The sequence below is a fragment of the Strix aluco genome, chromosome 8, assembly GCF_031877795.1.
Source record: "Strix aluco isolate bStrAlu1 chromosome 8, bStrAlu1.hap1, whole genome shotgun sequence".
Lineage (NCBI taxonomy): Eukaryota > Metazoa > Chordata > Aves > Strigiformes > Strigidae > Strix > Strix aluco.
In genome coordinates, this window is record NC_133938.1 from 31,646,745 (window position 1) to 31,668,404 (window position 21,660).

General features: G+C 51.2%; 1 protein-coding gene across 2 annotated transcripts in view; it reads left to right on the forward strand.

Moving 5' to 3' along the window:
- The window catches only part of ASTN1 (astrotactin 1), a 57,142-nt gene that overhangs the window by 3,710 nt on the left and 31,772 nt on the right, over positions 1–21,660 (forward strand). For both annotated transcript variants that reach the window (XM_074833028.1, XM_074833029.1), the window contains exons 2-3: positions 17,401–17,588; positions 20,664–21,057. In XM_074833028.1, coding sequence (XP_074689129.1) covers positions 17,401–17,588; positions 20,664–21,057 — 582 coding nt within the window. The remainder of the gene's footprint in view (positions 1–17,400; positions 17,589–20,663; positions 21,058–21,660) is intronic.

Below are 21,660 nucleotides of genomic sequence, written 5' to 3' on the forward strand. Positions count from 1 at the left end.
CCCCCTAAACCAAACTTTGCTGGGTTCGCCTGTGCCAGGGGAGACAATGGGGGCCGGGGCTGCCTGCCTGACCTCAGGGTCTGCAGGGGACAGTGGGAAAGTCATGTGTGGGGACTGGCATCCATCCCCTCATGTGTTTGCTTCTCCCCGCTGCGGGTGGTGGTGAGCTGCAGGGGGCTCAGCCAGGGGGCTGGGGGACACACTTGCTTTGGCTTGCCTTGACCTGCTGCCCCATGGCTTTAGCTTTATATTTATCTTTACCTGAGAGGGTGAGGCATTGCTTGTTGCCTGCTCTGCATACACCATTTTTTGGGTCTCATCCCCCCTTGTGGCCATCCCAGTGCCAGACCTGGATGAGTCAAGTGTGTCGGTGCTCAGCCCTCCCAAACCTGGGAACCCCGAGGCTGCTCCCACGTTCCTCTGAAAGCAGAGGGGTAGTTTTTGGGATTATTACCCCTGGTTTATGGCGAGGGGAGGCACTTGGACAGGGCTTTCAGCTTCTTCGTAGCTCCCTTCACTAACGAACAGAGCATGTTTTAATTGCGCCGGCCACCTTCTCGTGCATGTGCTGCGTCGCTGCCCGTGTTTGCTCAGGAGCAGCTCGGCGCACGCAGTCCCCACGTGCATCGCCTTTTGTGCTCGTACCCATAAAAACCCACACGACTGTGTGTTATATGCATGTCCTCAAAGGGACTCCGGCACCATCCCCCCGTTTTGCTGCAGGGTTTTTTCCCACCTCCTGAATTTTCGGGAAGCAGCCAGGGCGTGGGAGCAGGGATGGGGCTGCTCGCTGGTGCGCGCCAGGCTGCCTGCATTTAAAATCACCCGGTTTCATCCTGCTTTAAATCAAGGAAACCTCCATTTGAGATGGTCGCCTTTCATCTCATTTTGTGTTTGTTGCATTAGTTGTATTTTTTCCTGAAGAGAGGCCGAGTGTTGCTGGTCACTGTCCATTAAGAAATGCTAATTAGCAGCTCAATATTCCCTGTCCGCTAACCTTCACACCCCCTTCTTCCTCGCTGCTTGGTTTGCAGCATCCAGCCGCATTTGATATGTCATTAACTGGATTCACACTCCTGTGGGTTGCTAATTTTTTTGGGCCCCATCCTTCACAGGTTACAAACCGGTGAGCAGGGTATTTATTAGCATCCTGGCTTCCCACGGCCCCTCAGGCTTGGCGGAGATTTGAGATGCAATTAAAAAACGCGCGAAAGATGGCATCTTTGACTCCTTCGCCCAAGTAACGCACTAGATATTTGAGAAGTGAAGTCTTGAAATGCAGTTTTGTGCATAAAATGGACTCAGGGAATGAGAAAGCAGAGCTGATGGGTCTAACCCGTGCTTTCGGGACGCTGGATAATTCAAGATCTTAAAATACTGGATGGATTGTCATGTCCTGTTTTTTTTTTTTTGCTCTGAGTGTGGAGGAGCTGAAGGAGTTTTTTCTGCCTCGCTGGTTTCCAGCCCAGCTGCTGTGCCTTAAAACGGGGGCAGCACAGCCTCTCACCCCCCAACTTCCCCCGCTCCCCATCGTCCTCATGGGAGCCTTGGCAGCAGAGGATGGGAGAAGGTTCTTAACTTCAATGACTTTAATAGATTATCATAAACTCCGGTCTTAATACAAGCTGTCATGATTTCAAATTATCTTACTTTTAAATTAAATAGATTCCTTTTTAAATACAAAATCAATTCTAATTTTTTAGAGGGGTGAGATTTTTCAAAGGCACCGATGAGTTGGGCATATTTAACTGCTCTTGAATATCTCCCCGAAATATCTAATAATTTTTTTTTTTTAAAATCTCAGCTAAGCTCTTGGCTGTGCTGGTGGATGCTCTGACCATGACTTCCCTGGGTTAATAACGGGATGGCATGGAGGGTCATGGGGATGTGAGACAGACTGCCGTGGGGGTGCAGGCTGCCACTAATCGGGATGACGGGCTGCCGGCACACCTGCCCACCCCAGCTCTTCTTCCAGGCTCTGTGGGAAAGTGGTGAGATGTGACACCCGTCGGCTCTCATCCACGTCCTGCATGTCTGCCCGCCGCTGCAGACTGCGAGAGGTGGTCCCCCTGCCACCTACCCTCACTCCCGGCTCCTAAATGGCCCTGAAGGAGGGAAGCAGGAGCCAAGAGGCTGCAGGGTTGTCTTATACCTTTTTTTTCCCCACTTCCATGTCAAATGGGAAGAGCATCCCACTGGGTTTTGGTTGGGGGTTGCTTGGCCCTGCTTCTCTCACCCAGGTCTGGGCGCTGGTGGTGGGTCCCAAAGGACAGGTCTTTGGTCCCAGCTGTCTGTGGTGGGAAAGGGGGGCTCAGGGTGTGGCAATACTAGTCCCCAGCTCAACTTCATTTCCAAGGGAGTCAAGGGCACCCCATATCACTACTGGAGCTCCCCTTCCCTGTCACGTGTCCCCAGCCCATGAAGCTGAGGCATGGCAGAGGGCTGCAGTGGGGCTGGTCCCACCGTGGGACCCACAGCATCGTTCCAGTGCGAACCTTGCACCTGGAAATAGGTGTAATGGCAAAATAATGGAGCAAATATTAAGAAATTCTTAAGTACCTAGAGAATAACTGAGTTAAATTATACCAGAGGAGCTCAATTGCCTTGCTTAGATTGATTGAATTACTAAATGAGCCTGACTAATGGAATGGAGTGGATATATCGGACTTTTACTCAAGATCCTGAAATAATTTCTCTAATAAGATTGTGAGCCATTAATTGAACTTGGCTTTGATCCTGGACACTGTCGCATGCACTGAAACCTGGTGGTATGATCTATGCTCCCGCGTGCCCGGCCGAGGGGGCGGCTGCCGACATCTCCCCGCTGGGCGGCTTGGAGGGCAGCCAGGTGCTTCGCCGAGGGGGGTCCCAACGCACCCATGCCACGACCTGCGGTGGGGAAGGGACCCCAAAACACTCCATCTCGGCAGCCCTCCTGCCTGCTGGCAAAACCCACCCTGGCAGTGGGTTGCGCTTAAATCCCTTCTGCTGCCAGCAGCTGATCGCCTGGCCGGGATCCTAACCCCACTTCCCATCACCGTGGGGTGAATTTGAGATGGATCCTTTGGGGTTTACACTTCCCACAAATCCAGGGGTGCCTTCTTCTTCCTATGCTCTCCTGGAGTGGTTGGTGCTGGTGGTGGGACGTTGTCCGTAGCACCCAGAGCACTGCCAGCTGCCCAGTCTGTGCTGTGAGATGCTTCCCTCCTCATCACTTGCCTCCCCCTTTTTTCTTCATCAAACCCAGCCCATTGCTAAGACCTCAGTGCTGCTGCATCTCCTTCCCCCTCTGATGCTCTGGTGGTTGCTTTTCTCACTGGAGGTGTCCTCTTGGGTGCTGGCAGCAGAGGCCAGCATGCCCCAAAGGGTGCCGCCAAGGTCTGGGGGCTTGCAGAGCTTTCAGCAAAGCAGAGGGGGACCTGTCGAGGGGATATATCCTGCCCTGGACCTGTCCTGGAGCAACTGGTGGGACAGGACAGGCTCATCTAACAGGGCTTGGGTGCAAACCGCTGGTGGGACCCTGCTCCTGCCCTTGCTCTTGGCCATGCAATGTAAACCTGACCTCTCCACACCCTTTTCCAGCTGAAGGATGGGGCCAGAATGGACAAGGTGACCTGCTCAGAGCCAGGGAAGCACTGAGGGCACCCCCATGCCTGGTCACACACCCTCCTCCGGGAGGTGGAGCCCAGCACCCGCCTCAGCTACGAGCAGGGGCAGTCCTTAAAACCCAGCAGCTGGGGTGGAAAATGCTGCAGGAAGGTGGGCAGCATCCCTGAGAGGAGCACAGGGTTCCCCATGGCCAAACCAGGCGTGACTGAAGCTCAGGACACCTTGTCCCCATGCTGTGCCCATTGTCAATCCTCTCTCTTACTGGGATCGGAGGTTTCAATGCCACGGCGGATGTAGAGGGCCTCTGTATATTTTTTCTTAACCAAGGGAAAAAAAAAATAAGAAATAGGGATTTCGTCTCTGGGAACCCGTTGCCACAGCAACTGCGCATCCAGCTGGCTCCAGCGGCAGCGGGGCTGGGAGGGGATCTCACTGACCCAGAAAGCGACGGGGGGAGCAGGCCGTGGGGCTGCTTGGCGTTTCAGTGGTGGGTACCAGGGTCTGGCAGTGCCTGGCAGGGCAGGCAGGGGACTGACGTTCAGCCGAGGGGGCTGCAGGGGACCTGGCCCCCTGCTTTGGCTGGACGTACCGAGTGATGCTCCCAGCTCCTTTTAATCACTCCCAGCCTTAATTTCTCAGACCGCATCCTGGCAGAGATGCTCAGGCTCACTCCCATTTCCACCCTGAGACCTGTCCCAGTGCACGGACACTCCTCAGAGACCCCCAAAGCTCTGCACGCATGTTTTACCCCCTGCAACTGGCTCTAGTCCCAGCGGTGGAGGGGACCCTCAGGCAGCTGCATGCCTCCCTGATGCTGCTATCTCACCTCTGCCCTTCTCTCCCCATGCCCATTTGCTCCTGGGCCACATCCCATTTTCTACTATTTTATTTTTATTTTATTTTATTTTATTTTATTTTATTTTATTTTATTTTATTTTATTTTATTTTATTTTATTTTATTTTATTTTATTTTATTTTATTTTATTTTATTTTATTTTATTTTTTTTATTTTATTTTATTTATTTAAATTTTTTTTTTAATGGTTGCTTAGCCAGCTAAATGGAGGCTCTGAAATCATCTCTCTTGGAGTCTTGCTGCAGAGCGGCCCTTCAAATGAAGGCATTTTTGCCTGGTGGGATTAAGGCAGCTTCTGGATGGTGATGGCTCTGTCATTTAAGACTGGTTGTCTTTTTACTTGCAAATTGCCAAGCTCTGGCTTCTCTGCAGCTAGCCTGGCTGTGGCCAGCGGCTCACCCCAAGCAGCAGTGCTCTGGAGGCTGGGGGATTTGTCTAGATAAGGGAAGATTTTTGATTGTCAGGTTCTGGCTGCCCCGCTACAGCTTAACGCTGAGAAAGTGCCTGGAGGAGAGCATCCTCTGCTCCCGTGTGCCGTGTTGGTATTTCTGATCCCATTTTGCTGCCCTGCAGCTGGGGGATGCTCGGGATGGATGCTCACCCCGCGGCACTGGTGCTGGGCTCTTTGTGGTCTGGTCTGGGATATGGTCTAAACTGACCCCATGCTTTGCTTTGTTACGGGGCCTCGTTTGCTGGTGATGGGCTCAGGCAGGGGTCTGAGCCTGGCTCCTCTGCCGTGTCCTGTCTGCAGAGCCTGAGATCTGCTGGGGAATGGGCAGGGGCTGGGAAGGGGCTTTTTTCACCATTTATAATTGAAGGAGGTGTAAAGGATCCTTGAGGGACCCTCTAGCTGGTGGTGGCACATTGGTCACAGAAGTTTGGGGTCTGCAACCCTGATGCAAGAGGAGGCACCATCCCTTTCCTGGCTGGCTCTGAGGCATTTCAGTAATTAGGATGACTAACGAGCATAGCAGAGCAAGCAGCTATGGAGGATGCAGAGATCTGGCTTTGCTTTCGTGGGGAGCTGATCCAGCTGAAAACTAACCTGGTGGAGGAAAGAAGTTGGAGAAGGATTGGAGACGGCGACAGGAGATGTTAAGGAGACCTTGCCCATGCCCTTGCTGGGACACAGCACTTCTGCTTGTCCTAGCAAGGGCTGTGTTTACCCGGGAGCGCTCCCCAAATTGGGTCCGCGGTCCAAGCAAAGCCATTGCCTGGCTGCTGGAGCCTCTTGGGATGGAGGTCTGCCTGATGAGCAGGGGAAACTGGGTACAGGCAGGACCTTGACCTTGGTTTTTGAGGAAGCACCTCCTGTTCCTCTCTCCTGCACCTCTACCCTCCTCCCCTGCCAAAAAACCCGGCCGCGATGTCACCGTCACAACAGAGTGGCTGCCTGGGAAAGCAGATATTAGCAACCCCGAAATATCCTGGGGACAGGCTCTTGTGTGATGGGAGACAGTTACCATGGAAACCTCCTTCAAATAAAAAAAAAAAAAAAAGAAAAAAACCCGAAATTTAAAGCAGCCCTTGTAGCTCAGAGGAACTGTAGACCTTATTATGGGTTTTGGCACCCCCCCTTTTTCTTTTATTTGTTCCAGCTAAAAGCTCCAGGAGACATGGCAATTAATTTGAGCATCCCAAGGGGAGCAAGAGAGGGAGGGCACGGTGCTGGGAACCAGTTGCCTGGGCCCGTGGGCTCCCAGTACTTCCCAGTGCTGCTGCCCTGCAGCCACCAAATGCCCTCCCGTAATGGGTTTTCTCCACCATGGAGGAAGAATCAGGGTGGTTTTTTAGAAGAGGTGGTTTAAGGCTTAAAAATCCCCTTTCCTAGCTCCCTAGGTGGAGGGTTTGGGGGCGGGGAGTTGGTGCGAGCGAAGGGTTAGGGGCACTGAGAGAGGAGTGAGGATATGAGAAACAACTACAGGGCACAGCTCTGGCCTGGGGACGGGCAGCTCAGCGCAGGTCGGGGTGATTTGTCTTTACGTGTGTGGCATCAGGAGGTAGTGCCCTTTCTCCTGCCGAGAAGGGCAGCGTCGTGGCAGGGAGGCTTCTGCAGAGATAGGCTTCGGTGGGCGAGGGGAGATGCCTGGGAGAGGAGACATCGTGCTCCCGAATTTTCTTGTCAGGGTCTACTTTGCAGCCATGGCTGCAGGGTCCCAGGGGGGCTAAGTCCGGCTCAGCACAGACTTTAAATTGCTGCGGTGCTCTCAGCCTGTCCTCTCCCCTAATGATGTCCCCAGTGTCCACAGCTGCTGGGAAATTTTCTGGAAATGTCAGATTTGGACCAGAGAGCCTGCTGTGCCTGCCACTGCCCCAGGCTGGCCCCAAGCTCCTCTTGGTGCTGCTTTCCTGGTGGTGGTCGTGCTGGTGCGGAGCTGTTTTCCCATCCCAGAGCTGCATCTCCCCAACATTTCCTGTATTGCTCAGCCAGAAACGGCTGGGTTCTGGCTTTTGCCACTTCAGGAAGAGCTCTGGAGAGGAGCAGCAATGGGACTCGAGAGCTGTCACACTGCTGTGGAGCTGCTGGCTAAAGGGATAAACCAGGGAGTTTGTCTTTGCAGACATGACACATGTGGCACAGGAATTTGGGGGGCATTAGAAACGTCTCTGCAGACCAGTGAGATGAGAGCTGCAGGGGTCTCATCCCAGCTCATGCTAAGGCTCAGCTTTAGCCAGGCTGGGATGCGTGTCTGAGCGTCTGCAAGCAAGACAGTGCCTGAAACATCCTTCCAGGGAAAAATCAAACCAATTTTATTAGCTTTTCAGCAGGAGCTGCTCTCTTCCCGGGTGCGTGGCGTTCCTGGCATGCTCAGACCTGGTGGGCAGGAGAAATAGCGCAGCCCCCTCCATGGGTGGTGGAAACGCCTGTGAGATGGGGAGGGGAGCACATCGCATGCTTCGAGCCTGCTTAGTCAACCTTGGACCTGGGCTGGCTTCCACAGCTTTTTATTATCATGTTTTCCCCTTTTCTTACTTGTCAAGTAAGGCACATGGCTGGCTAACAGCTGGAGGACTGAACCTCAACCTGCCCACCCCAAGCATCCTCCTGCAGTCCCCCCATGCCAGCCAGCACAAATTGGGGTGAAGGGGTATCCACAGGCGCTGGGGCTGAGGGCTGAGTGAGGGATGCAGAGGTTCCTGGGATGGATGTGGTGCACATCTCCCTGTGGGTTGGTGATGGTGTGGTCAGCCTGGGTTGGATCCGGCCTCCTTGTAATTAAAGCTCAGCACTGGGGAAAAAGAGCTTTTCACGTGCCGTGGGAAGAAAGACGGCATGTGTGTGAAACACAGCCGTGCCAGCAGCGGGAGAGCATCAGGGTGATGGAGGGAGGACAGGAAAGGAAGGACCGTGAGGGGCAAGGAGAGGCACGATGGCAGGTGGTAGAAAATAACTGGAGGGACCACATGAAAGCCAAGGGGTGTTAGGAGTGGTGATGGAGGGTACTGGCAGAGCCACTCGCCATGGGTGAGAGCCGCCCCATACCTGGTGGCTTCTTGAAGCCGCCATGCACAGAGCCCAGTGAAGTGGCCTTTGGAGCTAATAGCCACAGGAATTCATGGCTGATTTCACACCTGGTGGCAGCATCCATGTCCTGGGAATAGCACTGCAGGGGCCATGGCTGTGTGTTCCGTGGGTTTCTGGCCAAGGAAGGGAGAAGGTGTCAGGCTGGCTCACCAAGCCCCGGTCTCAGCAACAGCCAGAGCCCGTGGGGTTAAAGCAAAGATGTGGCTGTAAATGCAGGAGTTTGCAGTTACCTGGTGTTCAGAGTCCGGCAGGGCTCTTTGAGATACCAAGAATGCAGCTCACTCCTTGCCTCGATTTAATTTTGTTTGCTTACAGAAATGCTGCTTATTTGCTAAAACGGGATGCTGCTTCCCTTTGACACAGGAGGAGCAAGAAGCAGCAGCCCCTCACTCGGAAACCCCCCGGTCATGATCACAGGGGTGCTGTCCTGGCTGGGGGGACCCTCGGCACTTGGCTGGGCTGGAGCATCCTGGCTCCATCTCCTTTTTTCTGGCCATCTCAGATTTCAGCACTGGACTAAGAAATTCAGATTTTCCTCCTTTTTTTTTTTCCCATGAAAGCTCACAGGAACTTTCTGCTTGTGGTTATGACATTGGAGTTTCCTTTTCCCTACCAATGGTACAAGCGCTGCCTGAAAAGCCAGGCAGGTAAATACAGGCAGGGCCGTGCTGCCGTGTGATCGCATTAAAGCTGATGGGTGCTGAAACCGAAGAGCGGCGTTACATAATTTGGACTGCAATGCAGAAGCTCTTGCTTAATTTTTAATTATCCAATTGCTGCACGTATGTAACACTCGACCTGGGAAGAGAGGTTGGCCCGTGGGCACATGCGAGGGGGCTTGGCTGGCAAAGATGATGGGTAAGCTTTCCTTTGTGTTCCTGTCCCTCCCGGCATGGCGGAAAGAAATGTGTCCCTGTGGTGCTGACACACGCAGCAGGAGTGGGACTGAGCTGCGGTGGCTGGGAAGGATGCTCTGCAGCCACCCTGGGGACTGAGGGGTGTCCCACTGAGCGGTGGGAGAAGGGATGCAGGTCTGCAAAGGTCTTTGAGGTTTCTCTGGGTCGCGGTGTTAAATAAATGGAAGACACTGTGTTTGCTTTGCATCCAGATTTCCTGTAGCTGCTGATAAAATAACCCCGAGTGCCTCCCAGGGTGAGTTTGTTTGGATTTGGGCAAAATGGTGAAGGAGCTGTCGTAGATCTCAGCTGTGAAGCGCCGTTTCTTTCCCTCCCTATTTCTCCCCCTCTTTCAAATCCCAGCTCTGCACTTTATGTCCTTCCTACATAGGCAGCTGCCTTGGAGCAGCTTAGTCTTCAAAGTTCCCAAAATAACAAAGGTTAAAATAAATGAAAAAAAAAAAAAGTTGCTACAAGATCAAGTCAGAGCCCCACTTGCACCCAGGCTTGGGGCTTCAAAGTGGCTGCAAAGAGCCCCCCGCAGCATCCCTGGTCAGGCATATCGACACCTGGGGTCCCGTCTTCATCCTCCTGATATCACGGGAGATTTTGCAGTAGCCAGGATGATGCCACAGGTAATTGCATCCACTGAAAGTGGTGGGGGGTCCTGCTGCTTTTGCTGCCCATGGGTGCAATCTGGAGAAGGAGAGGGTCGTGGTGGCTGCGGTGATGGACAAGTCTGTGCAGGTGAGAGGGGTGTCTGCAGGGCTGTGTCCTGTGCCCACCAGCGCTGTCCCCTGGCCAGGCAGGTGGGCAAACAGCTCCTCATAGGGAGGCTCCGTGCTCAACGTGGTGCTTTGTGCCTCTGCTGGCTCCGCTGATTTATATAGATCATCAATATGACAATTATATACACCTGCAGATTTAATTACCTCCATTTTTGTCAGGCGGCGACAGATTTATGCCTCTATTCAGTTCCTGTAAATCTGAAACAAGCTTGACTAGACCCAAAAGTCCTCCCATTGATCACCGTGCACTGGCTGGTCTCTGGCCCTCTTGACAAGCTCTTCTTCCACAAGTGATAAATTCAAGATGCACAGTTAACTTTTTCCCCTTCTACATCTTTCATCCTTCTTTTTTTTCTCCTTCTCCCCATTATTTCAAAGCCTCTCCACAAACTTGAAAATGGAGCTTGAAATCATGCGAGGACTCCTAAGAACCAAAGAGTTTATGACATTGGGCTGCAGTCGGCAGTAGCCTATGCCTGCCCTCTCCATTGCAGTATGGGGCCACTGGTGAGGATTTGTCCTGCCCCCAAACCCAGCATCTGTTCCTCCAGGGGAGGTGTGAGGAAGAGGAAGACCACCTCTTGGAAAAAGTCTTGGCCCTGCTGTTGGCAGGAGAGTGGACAGGGTTATTTTGATCCTGTTTCACTCCCTGGGAGGACCACCTCATCCCTCCCATGTCCCAGAAGACTGGCAGATCCTGGCTCTCCCCCCAGGAGATGAGGAACAAGCAGCCATGCTCGTTTCCTGTGCCGAGCTTGAGAACACCAAAATAACATCTAATTTTCCCGACCTCTTGGCCTCAGCGCAACGAGCACTTAAACAAATTAGTCTGCAGGAGTGAGCTGAAGTTTACCCTTGAAGTGAAGTCCATGTCATCGCTGTAATGCATCCCCCCGCCTCCCCCACCTGTCCCACCACTGCCGTTGCCTGACCTCTCCTGTACGATATGCTCCAATGTCTTACTAAGTGCCTGGCAGATGGGCTGCAGTGGCCGGCCATTACCTTCCCTGCCAGCCCACGATGGATATAAATAGCCCTTTGCCTCCCTGTGAAAATGGCTGGCTGGCTTGGAAAGCTGAAGGTAATCTTGGCAGGTGTCTTGGGTCTGTAGGGTCTGACGGCATGGAGGGTTGGAGTGGGGAGAGGGGGAGTTGCCGGCTGGGCATTGAGAGGCTACCTCAAGGGGATGGAGCTGCCTTGGGGTCTCCTTCCCCCAGCAAGGCAGTGTCTGGAGGAGCAGAGGTTCTCAGACGCTCCTGAAGGGACACGTGGGTGCGGGTGGCATCCTTCAGGGGTGGCCTGGATAGCACCTAGCTGGCTTTGCAGCCACCCTCCATCCCCAAGAAACTATGCAGCATTGGGGGCAGTGGGTTTGTGGTCCCTTGGCATCTCCAGCCATGGCAAGTAGCTGATAATTGGGGAAAAAATTGTTAAAAACGCAGCATATATAGTGTGGTCCTTTCCCTACTGCTGAGGTCTGTGCTGCAGGGATTTCTTGAGTTGGGATTTGCCTCTGGGCTGTCTGGCTCGATAGCTGCTGGTGGCTCTATTTTCCCTGAATTCAGTTCCTTTCTCAGTGCTTTCATACTTTATGGTGGATGAAAGAGAGCCTTTTGTTAGTTTTTACAAGCCTAATTCTTGCAAAGCGAGAAATAGTGAATAATCATTGCCTTTCCCACTGCTCCATTGGCTTCATGATTTTATAGGCTTTTATCATGTCCCTGCTCTGTTGTTTGTTTTCCTTGCTGAGGAGTCCTAACGCAGTTGGTTTCTTCTCTCCACAAAGCCGTTTGCAACATCTCATCTTTGTACCCCTCCTCCGAACCTTCCAAGCTTTGCCTCCTCCGTTACGAGATGGCTGACCTGAATACTGCTTGCAGGATTCAAGATCAGCTTGCTTTCACCAAAGCTGAATTTCACCTGCCCACTTCCTTGCCCACTTTCCTCCAGCACTTCGCATCTTTAGCTTTGAGGAGACTAAATTTAGCGTTGGTGACCAACTTTGTCATTCGCCTCCTCTTCCAGAGCGTTTATGAACAGCCAAGGTCCTGACAATGATCTCTGTGGGGCTTCTTGGTAACCTCCTTTCATTGTGAAAACTAACCTCTTACTCCTCCCACGCCTGGTGGGCTTCAAGAGGATTTTCCCTCTTATCCCAACCCCACTTTGGCACTTTGGGAAACTTTGAGGGTGGATTTTGACAAGAACTCTTTGAAATGAGTCCATCAAACTGGATCACCCTTATCTACTGGCTTACAGTGTTGGGTGACCCATATTTACCCACACACCTACTGGTTCCTCTAACAGTCCAGGGCAGAAGTAGAATTTACTGGTCTGTAATTTCCATGATGCACAAGAACTTTTTCAAGAGATTGGGGTCTCCTCTGCCAAGTTTTTCTTCTTCAGTTGCTCACCCTTTCTGAGCGATAGCTGTTGTGTTGGTGGGGTTCAGCAGGTGTCCTCCTCCGCTGCTTGTAGGTGAGTACCATCTGCGCCGAGGGTTTCGTGCTTTCCATCTCACCGATTTGCTGGGAGGCAATTTAGCCAGGGCAGTAATTTTCCGTGGCTGACTGGGGGCTTCTCCATCATTTGGGCTCTTTCTGTGGAGACCTGGGTTTCCCTCTGGAAGAGGTGATGTGATGGCATTTCAGGCTGGAATATCAACTACAGATGCAGTCCTTTCTGGGGTTTATATATCAACCCTGCATCTTGTAGTCACATATTCTCTTTATTTTGCTTTTGCTCACTGTCATGGTGTGGGGCTTTGGGGTTTTTTTTACACGACCATGTCTCCCGAGTGTTGGTCCAGGAGGTGGATTTGTCTCTCTTCCCACATCTCCTCTGTAGTTCACAGTTACAGCAGATGGGACCAAACTAACAAAGCAGGAGTGAAAATCAAACACCAGCGAATATCCCAGTCTGCTCATTGTTTTTCCCAGCTTTAGGTCAAAATTGACAAACGCGGTGGAAAAATAACCTCAGAGGGGATGGCGCACAGGTGCAGTTGGGCACGTCCTTGGGTCTGCGGGGAAGAGCCAGGCAATGGGGCACGTCGCGTTGTAAGGTCAGCAGCTGCAGAGCAAACCCAGTCGACTCAGACCCATTAATGATGAATCAGTGTCCTTCACTCTGGAAACGGCCGTGCGGCACAATGTCATTCCCAGAGTGATGGAGGGTTTTGTTGTTAAAGAAAGGGATGAATTAGGGCTGTGGCATATTCGGGACAAAAATCCCAGTTCAAGGGTAAAGCATGGCTACAGCTTTGAAATATAAGTCCTTGATGACCTTGCTAAAAACAAAGGCACCTTTACTATGACAGCTAATGGCTTCACGTGTACCAGCTCCACGTGCAGATGTTGTGATGGGGTGATGTTTCTGACCTAGCCAGAGAGTAGCTCCAGATACAGCGGGTGCCTTCTCCTTGAGCCTTTAGCTTCTCCCATGTCTACGGATCTTTTGGAAATTTTGCCCAAGGTGCCCTCTCCCATGAAACAGGTTCCTAATAGATAAAATGAAGTTTGTGTTTGCTGGTATAGAAAAGTTGGATTGTCTTGAAAAGGCAGAATGACCTACAGAATGAGCTGATTTTCCTACCTGAGATTGAAGGCAGGAGAAAAAATGCAAATAAAATATGGATAGTCAGTGATTAATGTGATTTTTTAAAACGGGCTCATTAAAACATTAATATTATCCCATGAAAGATGTGTCACTAAAATCTTGGAAGTAAAAACGAGTTAAATGTCAGGATATGCGTTTTGACATCTGAATTGATAGGAATCAAGGCCTGAGGTCCCAACAGAGAGTGTGAGTGGCTCGTGGTGCGAAGGTCTCCTGAGTTACTTCAGACATTGGAGACCCTCGGAGGAGTGCAAGGCCAGGGCTCGCTTTAGCTGAATCAGAGCTCTTTAAAGGATGTGTGATGTTTACACACGGAGCAAAAGCCTTAGCTAATGGGAAACTTAAATAAAAACACAGTCAGATTCCGGATGGAAAATAAGCCAGGTTTAAATGTTAACGAGGAAATATAAGTCCAAGTCAAAACCTGCGCTCTGCTGAATGAAATGAGTCTGCAGAGACTGGCATTATGGCAGAGTTCATTTGACTAATCGGAGGAATCTATTAATGCTTCCAAATGGAAAGGAAAATTGTTTTGCCGTATTTTTTTTCCATCAAGATGCTGGTGTGTGTTTTTAAGGAGAGTTGCTCTTTTTGTGGGCCACAGTGCCAGGTCTCGGCAGGAGGATGAGGGTGCAGGAATGGGTCTGTGCTGGCATTGGGCTTGGGGGCCACAGTTTCGAGGTTGCCCCAGCTCAGGTGCAGAAGTGGTCTGCGACGGGGGCGTTGCCTCCCAGAATTGGGAGATGCAGAAGTGTTGCCTCCAGAAGGACTGGGTTTGCTTTGGATGGGATGTCTGTCCCTAAGGAGATGAGGTTGTTTGGGATGATCAATAAAGACGCGGGTATAAATCCACCCACCTCCAGCAACTTCATCTAGACTTTTGTCCTCTCCTCAGTGTGCTTCTCTACAACCTTTCCTTCCTCCTTCCCTTCCCTCGCAGATGGTCTGGGAGGGGAGCAGCCACGGCCGTTATGTTGAAAGCATCAGCCGGGATCTTTGGAGGCTGCTGCTTCTGTAGATATAAAGGACCTGTGCCACATTTGATACCAGGTGAACGCGGCACAGCCTAATTAGTGGTCTCCTACTGTTATTAACCCCTGACTCAGGCAGGCTATTTTTTAACAGAGGTGCAAGAAGTTAATACTAGTGCTAATGGCTTCATATCCAAGTCCTTAATGAAAGCCATGCAGGGACCAGGCCTATCATCAATATTTTTCAAACTTTGAACTTGAAATTATCCTTTCCCCCTACCTTTTTTTTTTTTTTTTGGCTTTCTGCCCACTTTGCCAACTCCTCTAGGGTTTCCTGGCCCTGTGGTATGAGCTGGCCTGCAGGGTTGGCACCTGCCAGCCCTATGGCAGAGCTGAGCCCCTATGGCATCCAGATAAATGGCCCCAGTTGGCTCCGTGGGTCACTGTAGCATGTCCCATCAGGTGACGAGATGTCTGCTTGGAGAGCAAGACAAAGATAAAAGTGGAATGCATTGGACTGGGAGAGGAGAGCAAAGAGATGCTGTGTTAGGGAGGGAGCTTGGTCTTGGTCTTGATCTTGGTCTTTGTCTTGGTCTTGCTTGAACCAAACTCCAGGAGAACTTCACAGACACAGGAAAGCATTTATATGTATAATTTTTTCAAGTAGAAATGGAGTGGGACAGGGGCAGCTGGTGTGTTGCTAAGACCTTTGAGGAGAGGAGGAGGAGGTCCAAAGTTGAAGCTCACTCATCCAGGTGCTTCCTCAAGAACCTCTGCCCAGGACAGGAGCAGAGATGGTGGAGCAGCCTTGTCCTGTGGTGTGATGGAGGGGTTGTAGCCTGATGGTTTGGGGTGATGGCAGTTGATTTATGGGGTGTTTTCCTCTGTTTCTAGCACTTCTGACTTGTGTGTGATGCAGCCGCAGGGTTGTCTCGTGATGCCTGGTAGGAGAGGATAATGTGCTCGGGCTCTGTGGCTGGATTGTGCTCTTTTAAAACAAGAATCCATTTTTTATTGAAATACATTTTTCTTTTTAAAAATAAGCCTGTTTAAATAAATTTGAAATTATGACAACCTATTTCAAGGCTTAAATTTACTATAATCTATTAATCATTTAAATAACTTCCATCAAGGAGTCCTCCTCAAATATTAATGAGCTGAAGGGTGCTGCTTTTTCAATGATATGTCAGATCAGGGGGAAAACATCTTTAACTCCAGCTTTCTAAATGTCACAATGTCATATACTTAGTATCTATTATTTTCACTCTTTACAATGGAGCAAATGATGGTATTTACATTTTTCCAAATGTCAGTACGTTGAGTTCCTGTTGTGCATAAAAGCTCTTGCCTTAATTACTCCTAATTTCACGTTAGCAGGCAGGTGCGGGGAGAATATTTTCTTCCATTTGAGCCTGTTCATTTGAAGTCGAGAAGCTGTGGGGAGTTGGGGAAGCAGGAAAGCCTGTTTTCCCCTTTCAGCCCATGAATAAAGACCAGGTGGGAGAGGAGGAGATCTGCTTTTTCAAACCCTCCCGGCTCCCAGGACTGGCTTTTCAAAGGGGATCTGTGTTCCTAAACGCAGCTCAGCAGTTAGAGGGAATTTCAAAAGTGCTTCTGGCTTCCTCGATGCTTTAACTCCTTTAGGTTTTGCTTCCCGGTGGCATTGAGGAGATCTCAGCATCTCTCTGCTTGGGACACTCGAAGCGCACTGATTACTACCAGAAATATGGCCCGTGCTGAGCAGAAACAATCTGCCAATTCGCTCACTGCGGCTAATGTTTCTTTTGATTAATCAAATCAGTTTGGGAGGATGAACCTAGTTCCTGATGCAGATTCCCCCCCACCCCCCCCCCCGGTAGCTAGCTCACTTAAGGCAGCCTAATGAAATTAATTAACAGTGAATTTAAAATGTTGTTTTTCGGCACTGTAATTGAATTCCAGTTTTCATTTGAAGGCAGCATGAAACAAGCAAAATAAAGATGACAATTTGCAAAGCGAGCTGGGCTCTTTCCCACTGCCATCAAAATGCACGGCTACAAATGGGATGAAGTGGACGGGTCTGGCTGGACCCTTCCCGTGGGGCAGAGACAGGAGGGAAAGCTGCCTCTCGCTGGGAAGCTCATCATGTTTGTAATGGTCATTCTCACAAATGCAATTAAAGCCTATGTTTTCAGGAAAAATAACTAACAGGCGAATGGCAGGCTCTAGGTGATGGCTGAGATCAAGGTGATCTGGTCTGAGATGGAGGTGGTGGTTAAAACAGTGCCCACCTCTCCTAGGGATGTGCCGGTGCCACCCTCCCTTTTATGTCCCTGAAATTTTGGAGTCAGCCAGGTGAATTTGGTTTGATTTGGCATTTAGTGTATTGCAGCACATGTCGTGTCCCCATCCTCAGCTGCTCCTCCTTCTTGGGTGTCCTCTGCTGCTGTCATTCCTCAGCCCAGCTCTGTCCATCTGTCCCCCTGCTCCCAAACCCTGAGGTTAAAGGTACTTAGGGAAAGTCAGGGTGTTTGGGCAGAAGGTGCAGGTATGTCTGCAGATCTCAGGGCTGAGTCCTGTGTGGGGAGCTGTAAAAAATGGTTGAAGACTGAAAACCTCTGAATGCACCTCAGTCAGAGCCAAAGCCGCAGGTGCGATCGCAGTCATGCGCACATTTCTCCATTCAGAAAGGATGGGAAATCTGCAATAATTTGTGATGTGGTCCCAGTGACCTCATTAGTGCCACTGAGACATTGTCCTGTGTCCTCTGCTCCCCATGGCTGGAGCTGTGTTTAACATGAAGCATGTGGGTGAAGCCCGTCCAAATTAGGGCCGGAAGGATGCTGCCTGGCTCCCTGGCTCTGGTCTGGAGATGCTGTCTGTCCCTGCATGACACCTGGATTTTTGGAGGGGCTCACATCTGTATTTTGCCCAGAAATATGATTTTACTCCTCTTTAACCTTTCAGGCTGTGTAGGGACAGCCTACAGGATCTGTGGGTTGTGTAGGGACAGCTCTGGTGCTGGCAGGAGGTGACCACGGGGAGCCTGGTGTGTGTGTCCCTTGGTCCCTCCACTCATTTTCTGGGAAGAGGCGAATGTCACCCATCACTCCCCTCCTCCATGTGACCTTCCCATGTGACTGGCTTTGCTTTTGCAGAGATCTCAGGCAACACGGATGACATCCCACTGGTGCGCTGGCGGCAGCAGTGGCTGGAGAATGGCACGTTGCTCTTCCACATCCACCACCAAGATGGGGCCCCCAATCTGCCCGGCTTTGACCCCACAGACGAGCCCCAGACCGAGTCGGCAGAGGAGGAGCTGAGGATCCTTCATATCTCCGTCATGGTATGTGATGGGAAGGCAGTCCCCCCTTTAGGTGTCCAGAAGCCTGTAGAATATATAGGGGCTTTTGAAAAGCCATGTTTTTCCCCATCTGGCTTCAGCTGCCCTAAGAGGAGGAACTGAGCCCACCTTCAGGGGCTGGTTAAGATGCTCCGGGCACCTCTCCGAACGATGCTGCATGCGGGATGCTTTAACATCGGGCTGCTTTAAACCTCTCCCTTAGTTTGCATCGCTTTGCAAATATGTTTGCAGGGGTACCTTTATCCCCGGGGTGCTGCTGGGCTTTGAAGCTCTCAACCCCCTTAACCCGAGGCTAATTCACATTAACTTTGTCAGGAGCCCTTTGCCCAATGGATGGTGCCCGGCGCCCGCTGCTCTGGCGCGTGGTGGGTGTCACGGTGCCACTGGGCACTGTCACCGCCACTTTTATCAGCGTGGCAGCCCCGTGGCCGCGGTTTCACAGTGTGCAGGAAGCAAGAGCATCCCATGCACAGAGGCTGCACAGCTCTCCTCCTCCCTCCCAGTATGCAGGGATGAGGTTTTGATGGCAGAGAGAGGAGGGCAAGACAGAGATCTGTGTGTTGGACATGGACCTGTGATTTGTTGGTTAGGGGTTTTTTTGTTACGTTGGAAAAAATTTGAAGAATCCGACAATTTTTGTGCCCCTGGAAGATAATTAGCCAGAGACAATGTGTTGCCGAGGCTGCAAACAGGCTGTTTAATGGTGCCTACCCTAATGAGAGTGACAATAGTTCTTCCAGATTGCAGCCCCAGGCCAGGTTTCTCCTCCATCATTTGTGCTTGATTAGTCTCGAGGAAAAAAAATAATCACTGGCAAAGCCACCCCCACAAACATTTTGCACCGTTATCTTTTTTTTATTGTCTGTTCCCAGCTGCTCCTGAGAGGGAGAGGCTGGCCCTGCTCTGCCACTGTGATCTTGGTCTTTTTGGGTACCGCTGAATCCCAAGATCGAAACAGGAGTACCTGAAAGAAGGCTTATTATCAAGCTGATGTCTGCAACTCATTGCTCTCATATCAAAATGTGTAAATACAGACTGAATCCTCCCTCCCCCCCTTCTTCCCCATCACTCCCAGCTCCACTCCAGTGGCATCCTTACACCCTGACAAATAGACGTTTGCTTTTGTGCCAAGAGTCGGGATCACGTGGAGTTTTCAAGGCTGAATTTCTTTCTTTCCCCTGTGGTTGCCAAGAGAAGAAGTGTAAGTGAGGGGCTGTATCCATCGTGACAGCGGTCCGCACGTGGACCGTGTGAGAAGCCCTCCTGCGCCCGTCCAGCACAGGGCTCCTCTCGCAGCCATTGTACGAGTGCCGGGTCAGGGGGGTGAAGGCAGAACGGGGTTTCTGTGCTCCTGTGAAGAGGAACTGGGGGTCTGAGGTGGTGCTCTGACTCCCTCCAACAAGCAGTGAGTGGAGGGGACTCCAGTGCTGGCTTTCATCCTCCCTTCGGAGCCCCTCAAATCTCAAGTGGCCACAGGCTACTTTCCCCCAGGGATAGTTTGACCTCTCATACTATCAGGGCAGAAGAAATTCAGTTTCAATTAGGTCTTTTTTGAGAACCCATAGCTGCAGTCCTAAACAAAGGCGTCCACCTGACTCGAGCTCCCACTTGGTCTCCCTTGTTTACCCGCACAGGCGTATGGCAGAGCTCCCTGGTGTTTGGGGGATTTAATGTGTGTATGGAAGGCAGCAAAGGAAAGCCGGCAATGCCCCGGCTATTACTCCCACCTGCTTGTTGCCTCACCTGCAGATGGACCCTTCCCCAGGGCGATGGAAAGCCATGACATGGGAGCCCATCTCTGGTGGGGATGGGGATAGTCCCCACTTATTTATGGATCTCAAAAGGATTTGAACATGTTAGAGAACTGGGCCCTGATTTTTACCACTAAAAAACTCAGTACGATCATGGCCAGGCATGAATCCAGTGCCAATTTTCAGCCCCAGCGAGAGATTTCCCGTCCTCCCAGACGCAGGCTCCTGGCCAAAGAGATGCCGTGTGCCAGCCAGCCCCTCCTCCTATCCTGGACTGCTTGTGTCCTTAATCACTGAAGTTTCTTTGTTTTTTCTTTCTTTTTTTTAAAGAAAGTTTGGAAGGAGACTGGGAGGGTGCACTGCAGCTCCATTATCCTGGGAATGAAAGAGTGTTAAACCGTAATGACCATTAAAGATCCTTTTCCAGCTGCCTCTCCCGCTTTTCATTTAATAATTCCCTTAATGTTTTATCCTAATGGAGCAGATTATTACTATTATTTTATTTTATCAAGATCACCTATTACGTAGAAGAGAGGAGGAGGACCAGACCCGTGGGTGGACATGAAGCTGTTAGCTGGCTCTGCATGCTTTTTAAAAATAAAAATAAAAATAATAATAATAATATAATTTAAAAAAAATTATTGGCGGACCGGGTGTAAAGGGCCAGCTTGGGCTTTCATCTTGCCGCCTCTATCTGTGTGCAGTGACGATGTCTCTGCAGAAGGCTGGCCTTGGGGATGGTGGTGAGGTGACAGGGCTGGGTGCAGTTTCGGGGGTCCATCCCTGCAGAACAGGAGCTTATTCAGTCTTTTCCCCCCAGGCATTCCTCAAACAACACTTCAGTCATCTGGCTGTCTTGAGCCTTGATCTCCTTTAATCTGTGCTGCAATTTCTGCAGGATGCCCTGGGAAAATCTCCCAAGATTGAGAGTGACAGCACTGAAACTGGTTGGAAATGGGTCAGAAATAGTTGCCCGTAGGAGCATTTGCCTGGAATAAATCTGATCTCTGCTTTCAAAGACATGTTACAGGAGAGCGAAACAAAACACGCTCTGCTTTAAATGCTGCTTTTTCATGCCTCGGTAGTGACTTCAAAGCTGGTCCAGCTCAAGGCAGGCTTCAGGGGGAGCGCTCGGCCAATGCTGGGCACTCTCTGGGCCAGCACCTTCTTGTCGGTGTGACCGGGCTCCTCTCACCATTGCCTTTGCTTTGGCCACTCCAGAGCATCCCTGGGGTGTCTGCATCCCTGGGCAGGGAGTGGCTGGCCCTGGTCCCCAGCTGAGCCCTGCTCGTGTTTGTGCCTTCAGGGAGGGATGATCGCCCTGTTGCTCTCCATCCTCTGCCTGGTGATGATCCTCTACACCCGCCGGCGGTGGTGCAAGCGGCGCCGCGTGCCGCAGCCCCAGAAGAGTGCCAGCGCCGAGGCGGCCAACGAGATCCACTACATCCCCTCGGTGCTGATCGGGGGCCACGGGCGGGAGAGCCTGCGCAATGCCCGTGTACAGGGGCACAACTCCAGCGGGACACTCAGCATCCGTGAGACCCCCATCTTGGATGGCTACGAGTATGACATCACCGACCTGCGGCACCATCTCCAGCGCGAGTGCATGAACGGTGGGGAAGACTTCGCCAGCCAGGTCACCCGCACCCTGGACTCGCTGCAGGGCTGCAATGAGAAGGCCAGCATGGACCTCACGCCAGGTGGGGATGGGACAGGGGGCATGGGCTGAGCTGGGTCCTTTCCAACCCGTCTTCTCTCCATTGTTCCATACACAAGTTTTCCCTTGAGCATTTTCCCTGTTTCTCTGGGCTTTTGTTGCATGTGAGATGTTGGTGGCACTCTGAAAGTGCTTCCATTGCTGGGAGACCTTGCATCCAGTTGAGAGCAGTCCCTGCTGAGTGGAACGTGGCTAGGACAATGCAGAGTGGAGCTCTGAGGGGAAGGGTTCCTGTGGCCTGATGGAGAGCCAGAATGGTGTCCCCTTCAAGCTACCCCAAGGTGACCCACAAAATTCCCTTCTGTATCACAGGATTTCTCATGTCTTCTTCAGCTGAGGTTTTTAGTAGCAAAATTATACTTGTCATCAGTATGATTCAGAGTTAACACTGTCTTCTGATCACCAGCAGGGATTCTCTGAGGCTTGTAACACACATGCTTGTTGGCCTTATTACCAGCTGAGCCATCCAACTGGAGCATTCTCAACTGAGACATGGTTTGGGAAGACCATGGTGTGGTTTCTAAAGCTCTCCAGGGGTTTTCTTTAGAGACGTGGATATGCAGAAGTACCCTGAGAAGCTGAATGT